We start from the raw sequence: 13,656 nt of genomic DNA on the forward strand, positions 1-13,656 counted from the left end.
TATAAATATATAAATATATAAAGAAAGAAAGAAAGAAAGAAGGAAAGAACTTTCTCTGCTGTGTGGAAAGTGAGAGTTGAAACATGGCGGGAATTTCTGTCTTTCTGTTTTCTGTTTCCTGTCTGCAATAAAAGTCGAGAGCTGCAGCATGTCGGACACACTGAGACGCATCCTACTCTTCTTCATCATCTTCAACAGACACTGAGATATACAGCTCTCCGCAGCATCATCTTCATCATGTTGTTCGTGTTCTTCGTCCTCTGCAGCGCCCTGACGCCGGCTCTCTGCTGTGATTGGCTCGATCAACAGTTTAGTCATTTGAACAACGAATGTCTGACTCACCTGAAGCTCATGGTGAGTACTGACACCAGGTCCTGGAGGAGTTTCAAGGGTCCTGGAGAAAGAGTTAGAGGTCCTGGAGGAAGTTTTAGAGGTCCTGGAGGAAGGGTTAGAGGTCCTGGAGGAGGTTTGAAAGGTCCTGGAGGAAGGGTTAGAGGTCCTGGAGGAAGGGTTAGAGGTCCTGAAGGAAGTTTTAAAGGTCCTGGAGGAAGGGTTAGAGGTCCTGGAGGAAGGGTTAGAGGTCCTGGAGGAAGGGTTAGAGGTCCTGGAGGAAGGGTTAGAGGTCCTGGAGGAAGATTTAAAGGTCCTGGAGGAAGAGTTAGAGGTCCTGGAGGAAGATTTAAAGGTCCTGGAGGAAGAGTTAGAGGTCCTGGTCTTGTTGTATGAGCTAACATTGGTTTTGTCTGTTTTGCTAAAGTCAGTCTTACTGTTTAGTTAGTTGTGTTGTTAGTGTGTTGTTAGTGTGTTGTTAGTGTGTTGTTAGTTGTGTTGTTAGTGTGTTGTTAGTGTGTTGTTAGTTGTGTTGTTAGTGTGTTGTTAGTGTGTTGTTAGTGTGTTGTTAGTTGTGTTGTTAGTGTGTTGTTAGTGTGTTGTTAGTTGTGTTGTTAGTGTGTTGTTAGTGTGTTGTTAGTGTGTTGTTAGTTGTGTTGTTAGTGTGTTGTTAGTTGTGTTGTTAGTTGTGTTGTTAGTTGTGTTGTTAGTGTGTTGTTAGTTGTGTTGTTAGTGTGTTGTTAGTGTGTTGTTAGTGTGTTGTTAGTTGCGTTGTTAGTGTGTTGTTAGTGTGTTGTTAGTGTGTTGTTAGTGTGTTGTTAGTTGTGTTGTTAGTGTGTTGTTAGTGTGTTGTTAGTTGTGTTGTTAGTGTGTTGTTAGTGTGTTGTTAGTGTGTTGTTAGTGTGTTGTTAGTGTGTTGTTAGTGTGTTGTTAGTTGTGTTGTTAGTGTGTTGTTAGTGTGTTGTTAGTTGTGTTGTTAGTTGTGTTGTTAGTTGTGTTGTTAGTGTGTTGTTAGTGTGTTGTTAGTTGTGTTGTTAGTGTGTTGTTAGTTGTGTTGTTAGTTGTGTTGTTAGTGTGTTGTTAGTTGTGTTGTTAGTTGTGTTGTTAGTGTGTTGTTAGTGTGTTGTTAGTTGTGTTGTTAGTTGTGTTGTTAGTGTGTTGTTAGTTGTGTTGTTAGTTGTGTTGTTAGTGTGTTGTTAGTTGTGTTGTTAGTTGTGTTGTTAGTGTGTTGTTAGTGGTGTTGTTAGTTGTGTTGTTAGTGTGTTGTTAGTTGTGTTGTTAGTGTGTTGTTAGTGTGTTGTTAGTTGTGTTGTTAGTTGTGTTGTTAGTGTGTTGTTAGTGTGTTGTTAGTTGTGTTGTTAGTGTGTTGTTAGTGTGTTGTTAGTTGTGTTGTTAGTTGTGTTGTTAGTTGTGTTGTTAGTGTGTTGTTAGTGTGTTGTTAGTTGTGTTGTTAGTGTGTTGTTAGTGTGTTGTTAGTGTGTTGTTAGTTGTGTTGTTAGTGTGTTGTTAGTGTGTTGTTAGTTGTGTTGTTAGTGTGTTGTTAGTGTGTTGTTAGTTGTGTTGTTAGTTGTGTTGTTAGTTGTGTTGTTAGTGTGTTGTTAGTGTGTTGTTAGTTGTGTTGTTAGTGTGTTGTTAGTGTGTTGTTAGTTGTGTTGTTAGTTGTGTTGTTAGTGTGTTGTTAGTTGTGTTGTTAGTTGTGTTGTTAGTGTGTTGTTAGTGTGTTGTTAGTTGTGTTGTTAGTGTGTTGTTAGTTGTGTTGTTAGTGTGTTGTTAGTGTGTTGTTAGTTGTGTTGTTAGTGTGTTGTTAGTGTGTTGTTAGTGTGTTGTTAGTGTGTTGTTAGTGTGTTGTTAGTTGTGTTGTTAGTGTGTTGTTAGTGTGTTGTTAGTTGTGTTGTTAGTTGTGTTGTTAGTGTGTTGTTAGTGTGTTGTTAGTGTGTTGTTAGTGTGTTGTTAGTTGTGTTGTTAGTTGTGTTGTTAGTGTGTTGTTAGTTGTGTTGTTAGTGTGTTGTTAGTTGTGTTGTTAGTGTGTTGTTAGTTGTGTTGTTAGTGTGTTGTTAGTGTGTTGTTAGTTGTGTTGTTAGTGTGTTGTTAGTGTGTTGTTAGTTGTGTTGTTAGTGTGTTGTTAGTGTGTTGTTAGTGTGTTGTTAGTGTGTAGTTAGTTGTGTTGTTAGTGTGTTGTTAGTGTGTTGTTAGTGTGTTGTTAGTGTGTAGTTAGTTGTGTTGTTAGTGCGTTGTTAGTGCGTTGTTAGTGTGTTGTTAGTTGTGTTGTTAGTGTGTTGTTAGTTGTGTTGTTAGTGTGTTGTTAGTTGTGTTGTTAGTTGTGTTGTTAGTGTGTTGTTAGTGTGTTGTTAGTTGTGTTGTTAGTTGTGTTGTTAGTGTGTTGTTAGTTGTGTTGTTAGTTGTGTTGTTAGTGTGTTGTTAGTTGTGTTGTTAGTGTGTTGTTAGTGTGTTGTCAGTGTGTTGTCAGTGTGTTGTCAGTGTGTTGTTAGTTGTGTTGTTAGTTGTGTTGTTAGTTGTGTTGTTAGTGTGTTGTTAGTGTGTTGTTAGTTGTGTTGTTAGTGTGTTGTCAGTGTGTTGTTAGTTGTGTTGTTAGTGTGTTGTCAGTGTGTTGTTAGTTGTGTTGTTAGTTGTGTTGTTAGTGTGTTGTTAGTTGTGTTGTTAGTTGTGTTGTTAGTGTGTTGTTAGTTGTGTTGTTAGTGTGTTGTTAGTGTGTTGTTAGTTGTGTTGTTAGTGTGTTGTCAGTGTGTTGTTAGTTGTGTTGTTAGTGTGTTGTTAGTTGTGTTGTTAGTTGTGTTGTTAGTTGCGTTGTTAGTGTGTTGTTTGTGTGTTGTTAGTGTGTTGTTAGTGTGTTGTTAGTTGTGTTGTTAGTTGTGTTGTTAGTATGTTGTTAGTGTGTTGTTAGTGTGTTGTTAGTTGTGTTGTTAGTTGTGTTGTTAGTGTGTTGTTAGTTGTGTTGTTAGTGTGTTGTTAGTTGTGTTGTTAGTTGTGTTTTCATCTTTAGTGCTAGGAAGCTTTTGTTTTAATTAAATCAGTAAAGATTCACTAACACATAAAATCGTTGTATATTTATTGGTGTTTGTGTTTAACACACAGCTGAGTCACTGTGCTGATGTTTCAGGGCGATCCGCTGACTGAGGAGGAGAGTCCAGTTCCCTTTCCATACGATCTCTACCAAAGCATGAGGAACACACAGGTACTGTCACACACACTGACTGCTTCACCTGTATGTTACTATTCACACATTAACATACAAACATCTAAACAATCACAAGTTCTTCTTCCACAACATAATATATAAAATATGAAAATATTCATCTCACAGTTTGATGATTAACCTCCGGTTGTTGCATAAATAGCACAAATACCAGAAACCTTTACATAATCCCTCGATGTCACAGTTATTAAACACCTGATCCACCAGAATAATGTGGTTTTGGAACCAAGATTCAAAAAAAGACGGACTTGTGTTCATAAATATGTCCTTATTGTTTCATGTGAAATTTGTAGTAAACAAACAAACTGTTACGCTGATGACACTCTGCTCTGTCAGCCAATCAGAGAGCCAGGATTCACAGCTGTCTGTCTCTGTCCAGGTGTTGGAGTCCCAGCTGTTGTTCATCAGAGACAGTCTGAAGCTTATTTCTGATCTCTATCACCACGGCAACCGCTCCTCCGCTGCCTGGAATACCAACGAGGAGACCAACTTCCTGATCACCATCGACAGACAGAACGAGGAGCTCAACAAATGCGTGAGTACTCAAATACTTACAAAAATACTTTAAACACTTTAACTCCTGTCAGCAGTTTGACTTCACCTGAAGCTTTAAGTGAGACTGTCAGAGTTTCAGCTTCAGGTTTTACTGCAGAATTAAACTCGGAACTGTTTTTGTTTTCAGGTTTCGATTGAAAAACCAGTTAAAGTCCTGCTGAGAAAATACTACAAGAGACTGGAAAAAAGCGCTCTGCACCATACGGTAAGTACAAGTCCTGATGTAGTACTGTGTGTACTGACTGTAGTACTGAGTGTACTGACTGTAGTACTGAGTGTACTGACTGTCGTACTGTGTGTACTGACTGTAGTACTGTGTGTACTGACTGTCGTACTGTGTGTACTGACTGTAGTACTGTGTGTACTAACTGTAGTATTGTGTGTACTGACTGTAGTACTGTGTGTACTAACTGTAGTATTGTGTGTACTGAGTGTACTAACTGTAGTATTGTGTGTACTGACTGTAGTACTGTGTGTACTAACTGTAGTATTGTGTGTACTGAGTGTACTAACTGTAGTACTGTGTACTGCATACAGGGGGGCGGTACTGCGTACTGGGAGCTGATCAGGATGGAAACTAAACGGCACCTGGACCAGTTGGAGATGCTGGTCTCCATCATCACCAGCAGGAGGCGCTCTGCAGCGTCTCCACACTAACTGTCTGTTTCATGTTCATCATGTTTCTCTGTGAGAACACTGATATTTTATTTATTTATTTGTTTATTTATTTACTTTATTTACTATTTATTTACTATTTATTGTCTTCTGACAGTTTTGTATTTAAAGACATTTTGTATGATTTTACTTGAAAACATAAAACTGGAAACATTTTACAAACTGACACAATAAAGACGTTTTTTGCAGCTCTGTTTAATATGTTTTTAATGTTTAGTGATCAAAGCACGTTGCAGCAGTCGGGTGATGCGTATTCATGTCTCAATACTACAGAGGACTCTTATGTTAACTTTAGTTCCTCTCAAACTGATAATCTTGTTGATAGTGCTGCAGGCTCATTATGAATAACACTAACAGATAATAAAACATAAGAGGTTAGCTCCATGGTATAACTCCCAAACCCGCAAATTAAAGCAAACATCATGAAAATTGGAAAGGATTTGGCGTTCCACCAAAGTAGAAGAATCTCGCTTAGTCTGGCAAGTTAGTCTTAAAACATATAGGAAGGCCCTCTGTAATGCCAGAGCCGCCTATTACTCAGCATTAATAGAAGAGAATAAAAACAGCCCTAGGTTCCTTTTCAGCACTTTGGCTGACAAAGAGTCATAACTCTACTGATCCATGTATTCCTATAGCTCTCAGTAGTAACGACTTTATGAGCTTCTTTAATGATAAAATTCTAACTATTAGAGACAAAATTAACCATCTCCTGCCCTCAACAGGCACCGTTCTCTCCCCAAACACAGGAACCTTGGTAACGGCTGTAAATCCTGACATATATTTGGACTGTTTTTCTCCAGTCGACTTGTCTGAACTAACTTCAATGATTTGTTCAGCTAAACCATCAACCTGTCTCTTAGATCCCATCCCAACTAGGCTGCTTAAGGAAGTCTTACCCTTAGTGAGCACTTCTTTACTAGATATAATCAATCTGTCTTTAGTAACAGGCTATGTACCACAGTCCTTTAAAGTAGCTGTAATTAAACCTCTTCTTAAGAAGCCTACTCTTGATTCAGGTGTTTTAGCCAATTATAGACCTATATCTAACCTTCCATTTCTCTCTAAGATCCTTGAGAAAGCAGTCTCTAATCAGTTATGTGACTTTCTACATAACAATAGTTTATTTGAGGATTTTCAGTCAGGATTTAGAGGCATCATAGCACAGAGACAGCACTGGTGAAAGTCACTAATGACCTCCTAACTGCATCAGACAAAGGATTTGTCTCTATACTTGTCCTGTTAGATCTTAGTGCTGCATTCGACACAATTGACCATCAAATCCTTTTGCAGAGACTGGAACATTTAATTGGCATTAAAGGAACTGCATTAAGCTGGTTTAAGTCACACACACACACCCCCCACACACACACACAGACACACACACACACACACACACACACACACAGACACACACACACCCCACACACTTACACACACAGACACACACACACAGACACACACACACACACCCCACCCCCTCCACCCCCCCCCCCCCCCCCACACACACACACACACACACACACACTTACACACACACACACTCACACACCCCACCCCCTCCACCCCCACACACACACACACACAGACACACACACACACACAGACACACACACACACAGACACACACACACACACACACACACACACACACACACACACACACACAGACACACACACACACACAGACACACACACACACACAGACACACACACAGACACACACACACACACACACACACACACACACACACAGACACACACACACAGACACACACACAGACACACACACACACACACACACACACACACACACACACACACACACACAGACACACACCCTCCTCCTCCTCAGTGGTGTTTTGTATTCCTGGTGGTGAGTTGTGTTGAGAAATCTTGACGCACTTTTTTTTATAGTTTTCTTTGTAAATTGAAGCGTTTCTGTTGTAACTTTTACTGAACATTATTTACTCTTAATACTGTGACGTTACTCAGCTGTTTTTAGTTGTTTTGACCGTTAATATAAGTTTTGTAGATGTTTTCATTTCACTTCTTCACTGAGTACCATTTGCAGTATGATAATTTAGGTTGAATGTTTTTCTCTGGACTAGTAATGTTTCCACTGAGCTGAGTACATACTGTAATGTCATATTAATGTATTTGTATGTATTTTAACAGAACATAATCTCCAGTGTGCTCTGCCCACATCCGTTACACGGAGAAACTCTCTGATTATACAAGCTCTAAGTGTTGATCGATGTTTAACCTGCTGCTGCACCCTGAATATGTGATCTGAGCAGCAGGAGATATGAAATACTTAAGGAGTGTTTATATTTGAGAAAACTTTGCTGTATGTTTTAGTAACAATAACCACTACACATCCGCCGCTATCGGATGATTGTTCAAAATCTAATGCTCATATTTGTTAATGTTAATGTTCAAAAATGTTATTTTCACAACATCTGTAAGCACATGTGTGGTTCATGTTAGAGAGATAAAAACGTTATGATGGGACTTGAAGTCTACAGTTTACAAATAATGAAAATGTGACATGATCATGATAGTTTATAAAAAACATTTATTATTATTATTATTATTATTTATAACAGTGATTTTATGTATTTATGTTTTGTTATTTTTCATATATTGAAATGTTTCACTCTCATTATCATAAACAGCTGTTTCTGAGTTTGGACTGTGAGACTCGTCGTCTGACTTCATCTCATCACTGCTGTGAGTCGACTTTCATCATGTTTTTAATTGATTTTGCTTTTTATATTTTTAATATAAATCCGGTTCAGATTACTGAATATTAAATAATATGTTAATGGCTGCAGAATAGTTGACAAACCCCCAAAAAGTCCTTGATTCAACTCTTCACAGAAAGGACGAGGAAGAAAAGGAGCATCCTGGCAGAGAGCTCCTGCTCAGACAGTTGGAGCCTTTGAGCTCTGGGAGGCGCTATAGAGCGACTCTGACAACTAAACGTGTTTAAGAAGTGCTTCATCCCAAAGACCTGCAGAGTGACTGATGAGCTTTAACTGTTATAATGTCTCTGTGTTTGTTACACTGACTGCTTCGCTGTTTCTCTGTCGTAAGAATCATGTGTAGAGCGTTTCACCCTGGTGGGAAATAAAGATATTTTCTATTGTATTCTATTCTATGATGAACAGGCCCATGGTGTCTGCTGATATGTGAATTTTGTTCTGTGTTGCTGTACAGGTTGAATCCATCATGCCACCAACACATCGCCAGTGCAGCATTGAGATTGAGAATAAGTGCTCTGGGTACACCCTGTGTAACCCACGGTGAGTCTGTCTTTTCTTATGTTATTTATTGGAAATAGATGAGAAGGAGACAGCTGTGATGTATTGACATAGACCCTCTCCTAATAATCCTGGGGATATCAGAATCAATATCAACATTGGATAAATCACACCTTCTTTCTTATTATTTAATTTTCTTTCTGTTGAACTGGAATGAAGAAGTTGTTCCCACATTTAACTCACCCTATAGTCCATAACTATTATGATTTAATCTGCCACCCGTCATCCTTAAGGCTGCGTCCAGCGATGCAGCAGCTTCCTGCAGGGTTGTGTGGAGGTGTGAGCCTGTTTATTTGTGCTTTAGAACGTAACCACTGTGAAACAATCAGAAAATAATGTTTATTTTTCTGATTCATGGCTTTGTTTTCCCTACCGCCACTCCCTCTCTTCATTCACTCTCTAGCTCGCTCGACCACCGATGCTCTCTGAGATGTTGTGTAATGTTTTGGGAAGGAGGCTGTGTGGAGCTAATTGCACCATGTTGGTGATTTTATGTTGACTTTATATTATATAAGAATTCTTGTAATAAAACATATTTGAGAGAAGGCAGCTTTGGGTCTGGTTAAAGGTTTATTTTTTCTCTTTTAATGGAGCTAAACTAGCAGTTTCCCTCCGCCTCTAGTTCCTCACACCCTGGACTGCTGTCTGTACGGGACACTCAAAAATGAATCTATCTGTTGTCTTTTAGTCACTAAGATGTTTCTCTTGTTTCTGTGACCAGTATGCACACCGTCAGTGGATTCTGTGAAACACCTTTGCCACCGACGCTTGGCCCCGCTGAATCTGGCAGCGCTCTGTTCATCAAGACTCCTCAGACAGCCTGTGGATCTGTTGGAGTCTTCACCTACGATCTCCTGAATGGATCCACAAAGCAACACGATGGAAAAATAGCTGTCATGTTCTCTAATCCTTATGATTTCAACCTGTACTCTAACTGGTATGCAGTGGGAGTCTTTGACATGGGCAAAACATGCGATCCTGATCTGTATAAGGAGATGTATAAGAATGCAGAGAAAGGGTTTGTCAGAGGTAAAGCTAAAGGTCCCAGTCTGACTCACACAAGTAATCGTGTTACCATCAGAGCCACCATGTCAGACAGTTACCAACCTGTCATCAAGGTGCAAGTTTGCAAAGTGTGAAGTGAGAAAACTGAAATTTTGAGCAACCAGGGTTGGAAATGAACGGGGGCTCGGGGTAAAACGCCCCTAAAAGAATGTAAAGTTGCCTTTGAATTGGGATAACGGGGCTTTTAAATGTAAAATAACCAGTTAAACAAAGACTTAATGTTTTAGAAAGTGTGTCCTGATTTAGTTCCAAAGCTGTCAGAGTGCACGTTATTTTAAACCACAGAGAACAGAACATGAAGACAATCAGCAACGTTGTTGAGATGATGAACTGTGACGTTACGTAATGTTTGTTTATTTTTTATACTTTTGATAAAATGTGCATTAAATGGGTATTTAAATGTTCTTACATTATAAATTTGGCTGCAACATAGAACTCAGGTGTTTCTCATCATTTGAAAACATTAACACACATATAATCTGTAACTGGGATTATAACTCACTGGAAATCATCCAAAATTCCCCCGAAACATTTCCTACCTGCTGCAAACCTGTCGGGCCTGATTCTTTCTGCTCTCAAGACTTATCTTCTAGTTTATTTTCACCTTTTTCTCCATGCACTCGATCAATCAATCAATCAGTCAATAAATCAATCAGTCAATAGGGTCAATCAGTCAATCCCAGTTGGCCCAGTAAAACAGAAAGTTTAGTTTAAGTTAAAGAGATGAATCTACTCAGATGTTGATCAAACACATTTTATTTTGTACTGAACTGATTTTTCATTTAAAAACTTAAAAACATGCTGCAGTGACTGGTTCAATACTGGTTAACTGACTGGTTCAATACTGGTTAACTGACTAGTTCAATACTGGTTAACTGACTGGTTAAATACTGGTTAACTGACTGGTTAACTGACTGGTTCAATACTGGTTAACTGACTAGTTCAATACTGGTTAACTGACTGGTTAACTGACTGGTTCAATACTGGTTAACTGACTAGTTCAATACTGGTTAACTGACTGGTTAACTGACTGGTTCAATACTGGTTAACTGACTGGTTAACTGACTGGTTCAATACTGGTTAACTGACTAGTTCAATACTGGTTAACTGACTGGTTAACTGACTAGTTCAATACTGGTTAACTGACTGGTTCAATACTGGTTAACTGACTGGTTCAATACTGGTTGACTGACTGGTTCAATACTGGTTAACTGACTGGTTCAATACTGGTTGACTGACTGGTTCAATACTGGTTAACTGACTGGTTCAATACTGGTTAACTGACTGGTTCAATACTGGTTGACTGACTGGTTGACTGACTGGTTCAATACTGGTTAACTGACTGGTTCAATACTGGTTAACTGACTGGTTCAATACTGGTTGACTGACTGGTTGACTGACTGGTTCAATACTGGTTAACTGACTGGTTCAATACTGGTTAACTGACTGGTTCAATACTGGTTGACTGACTGGTTGACTGACTGGTTAAATGTTTCTATCTATATATCTCTACATCTGTTCTCAGTCACTCAGGTCTATAAATAAAATCTGAACATTAATAAAATGGTCTGAAGTGTGTTTGTTAATTTGACAAAATGCAAAATTGAACATTAATGTCAAATGTTAAATTAAATTAAACTAATTTAACTACAGAACAAAACTATGAAAGTGCTCAATGTTAAATAAATAAAAGAAAACATGAAATATGAATAAAATGATTTAAATACATAAACGAACAAACTATTTAGTGAAATAATTGAATAAGATATTAAAACTCACCTCAATATTATGAAATGTTCCATCATTTATTTTCATATAGAACCTTTTCCATTATAGTTGAAATGATGCACAATTAATGCACTCCACTGTCTTCTTCTGACCACCAGTTTCACTAGAACTGGAACCCAGTTCCCTGCAGAGATCGCATTTATTGTGACCAAAAAACAAACAAACAAACAAACAGAGAGATTCTTATCTGCCATTCATCTTTGAATTTAGCAGCTTCTGGTAACTCAGTCAGTTCTCTGTGGGGACGTGTGGACCAAACAGTAAAATACTTTAAACTCAGTTACTGAAATGACTCCTGTGAGTCCTTTAAAACGAGTGTTTGAGGTTTATTGTATACAAGCTGTGTACAGTTAAATTTATTTATATTTCATGAGTCTGTATTAATCTGTCTTCAAGATACAGTCTTACAGTCTACGTTTCCTCCTGAAGTCCTTTATCTCCACCCAGTCCCCTGGTCTGAGGTCATGCAGGTTTCCTGGTCTCTCTACAGACCTGAACCACCTGTGTGAGGATTAAACTAAGAGCAACATTTCATCAGTTATTCGTCTGTTGCAGGGAGCTGTGATCACTGCTCTGCCAGAAGGACTGACATTATTTCTGGGTCTGATGTACTGTTGGGAGTCTTTGTCCGGCTCAACAGCTGGTCACTTTGTTTTTGAGAGTGCTGTTTTCTCTGCTGCCCTCCACTCTGTGGGAGGCAGAGTGTTGTTTTAGGTCAATTCTCAAACATTCAGATAGTAAAGTGTTTGCTTTGCTAACAACAGATGTGCTGTTATCACCACTGATTCTTCTTGGATTTCCAAATCTGGGAACTATTCTCTCATCAACACCTGCTGTTCTGCACAGATTACACACATTTCGTGTCCGTCAGCGTTCCCGTCCTTATCCCTTTCCCTTCCCAACATAGAAGGAAAGAGATAATTCAGATCTATCAAACACCGTCTTGGTTTTCTTCTGGTGTTGTTCTGCTCTGAAAACCTTTAATATCAGCTGTTGGTGTTCCAGGTGTAGTTGCGTCTGTGCTCAGCACCTGTAAACAGGAAGTGGTTATGCTGCACGCTTTGCGGCTTCATCTGCTCTCACATTTCCTGTTGAGACAGAGTTTTTGTTTTTTGTGTGCATCTTGCATTTGTATATTGCCAGCTGTTCAGGTAACAAATCTGCTACCAGTTTATGATGTTTGTCCACAATGTCCCAAAGTCCTGCAGCCCCACAAAGCAACCTGATATCTGTGTAAACAGCAGCTGTTTTTACCTTTGTTCATTTGTTTGTTTGTGTGAGTGTCTCATGTTGTGTTACTACAACATAACCTGCTGTTTTTACACCAGAGTTTGATCTGTGGATGCTGATCCGTCATCGAACAGCTCTGCATTAACCAGTCATGTGTCTCTGAGGCCCCCCCCCCCGTTGAAACTGGTGTTGTTCCCTCTGTAGTCTCTGGTCGCTATGGATATTGATCTTTACATGAGCTACAGTTTCACCTGGTTGCAGGTGTTTAATCAGACAGTTGTAGGATTATCTGTCAGCTCAGGGAATCAGCTGATAATTGAACCCTGGTTGTTGTGTTTCTGTCTTCTGGTTGTAAGTGTAAACCTCTTTTACCAACAGATATCATACTGCATGATGTTCTGTATGATTTCAATCTGCTGTTGTAATGAATTAAAGGCTTGTCTGTTCCTGACCAGAGTGCTGATTCAACACAGACCGAAGTCCTTCCGGTTTCTCATTGATCCTTTTACTAAAGAGACACGTGGAGCGTTTTGAACAAGTGATGTTTGAGGTCTTGTGGTTCTTCCAGTCCAGCACACGTCTTCTTTCCAGTACAACCAGCTCATACTCAGTGTGTCACTTTCTGCAGCTGTTTTAAACCATCTCTGTTGATATGAGCTGTGTGTGGTGCAGGTTAAATCCTCTTGCTTCATGTAGTGCACTTCCTGTTTCTGCGTGTGTGTTTATTCAGGCAGTTCTGAGGTTATCTGAAGGGACCCTGATGGTTGCAGGTCCTATCAGCACATGTGCAGTGGCGTGCCACACCCTAACTGCATAAGCCTGATACTCTGGTGGCTTTAACCCTTGTCTTTCCTCTATCTCCATCTCCTGTGATTATAGACAGCGGTGTTGTGCACGATTCCTTTACTGCGATGCTCGTTGTTCTCACAGTATGAATTTACCCAACACTCAGTTTTGGAGGATTTGTAAATTCAGCAGCTTTATAGCAGGAACAAAAGTCTCAAAGTCAACCACAAATGTAATACTGTACTTTATCTACTGCCTGTGTGTTTCTGTTTCATCTCACTGTTCCAGGATCATATTTCACAAGTTGTTTAACATGGTCTAAACCTGTCAGTTTGCTAACTGTCTCTCTCGTATCTGTGCACTATGACCAAACTACACACCATGTAGGTTTACTGGACAACACGAACACATCCTTGTCTGTACTGGTAAAGGACCAGTGAACCATTCTCTGACAGTATCACCACTAGCTCCCATTGTTACCAGTGTTCTCCTGCTCACTTTTTGGAGCTGGAGCCAAATCACATCTCTTACAATAATTATTCTTCTGTTGTTTCAGAGTTAACAAAAAGTCAACTTTCTGGGCTGAAGTCTGTAGTGTGAGTGTGCACAGCTTTGTGTCTTGGTTTGTCTGTGTTGTTGTTATCATCAGCTCCTCTTTTTTCTGTTTTAAAGGCTTCTTGACCTTATTGT

General features: G+C 39.4%; 2 protein-coding genes across 2 annotated transcripts; both read left to right on the top strand.

Moving 5' to 3' along the window:
* The first annotated feature begins 237 nt into the window (after positions 1–237).
* Positions 238–4,986, top strand: LOC137168245 (interferon a3-like). The gene is made up of 5 exons (XM_067570768.1): positions 238–354; positions 3,449–3,523; positions 3,924–4,079; positions 4,227–4,304; positions 4,637–4,986. Exons 1-5 carry the CDS (start codon positions 238–240, stop codon positions 4,754–4,756), a joined length of 546 nt encoding a protein of 181 aa, XP_067426869.1. The 3' UTR covers positions 4,757–4,986.
* A 1,385-nt stretch (positions 4,987–6,371) lies between these two features.
* LOC137168182 (DELTA-sagatoxin-Srs1a-like) lies at positions 6,372–9,597 on the top strand. Its single transcript, XM_067570689.1, has 4 exons — positions 6,372–6,647; positions 7,450–7,504; positions 7,994–8,079; positions 8,819–9,597. Exons 3-4 carry the CDS (start codon positions 8,006–8,008, stop codon positions 9,234–9,236), a joined length of 492 nt encoding a protein of 163 aa, XP_067426790.1. The 5' UTR covers positions 6,372–6,647; positions 7,450–7,504; positions 7,994–8,005; the 3' UTR covers positions 9,237–9,597.
* The last annotated feature ends 4,059 nt before the right edge of the window (positions 9,598–13,656 follow it).

The sequence above is a fragment of the Thunnus thynnus genome, chromosome 17 (assembly GCF_963924715.1).
Source record: "Thunnus thynnus chromosome 17, fThuThy2.1, whole genome shotgun sequence".
In the NCBI taxonomy this organism is placed as follows: Eukaryota; Metazoa; Chordata; class Actinopteri; order Scombriformes; family Scombridae; genus Thunnus; species Thunnus thynnus.

Bases quoted from the DNA above. Each gene is read 5' to 3' on its own strand.
- LOC137168245 (XM_067570768.1), top strand. From the start codon at position 238: ATGTTGTTCGTGTTCTTCGTCCTCTGCAGCGCCCTGACGCCGGCTCTC. The intron at 3,524-3,923 runs GTACTGTCACAC...GTCTCTGTCCAG, and splicing joins AAAGCATGAGGAACACACAG to GTGTTGGAGTCCCAGCTGTT. The intron at 4,305-4,636 runs GTAAGTACAAGT...TACTGCATACAG, and splicing joins AAAGCGCTCTGCACCATACG to GGGGGCGGTACTGCGTACTG.
- LOC137168182 (XM_067570689.1), top strand. From the start codon at position 8,006: ATGCCACCAACACATCGCCAGTGCAGCATTGAGATTGAGAATAAGTGC. The intron at 8,080-8,818 runs GTGAGTCTGTCT...TTCTGTGACCAG, and splicing joins TACACCCTGTGTAACCCACG to TATGCACACCGTCAGTGGAT.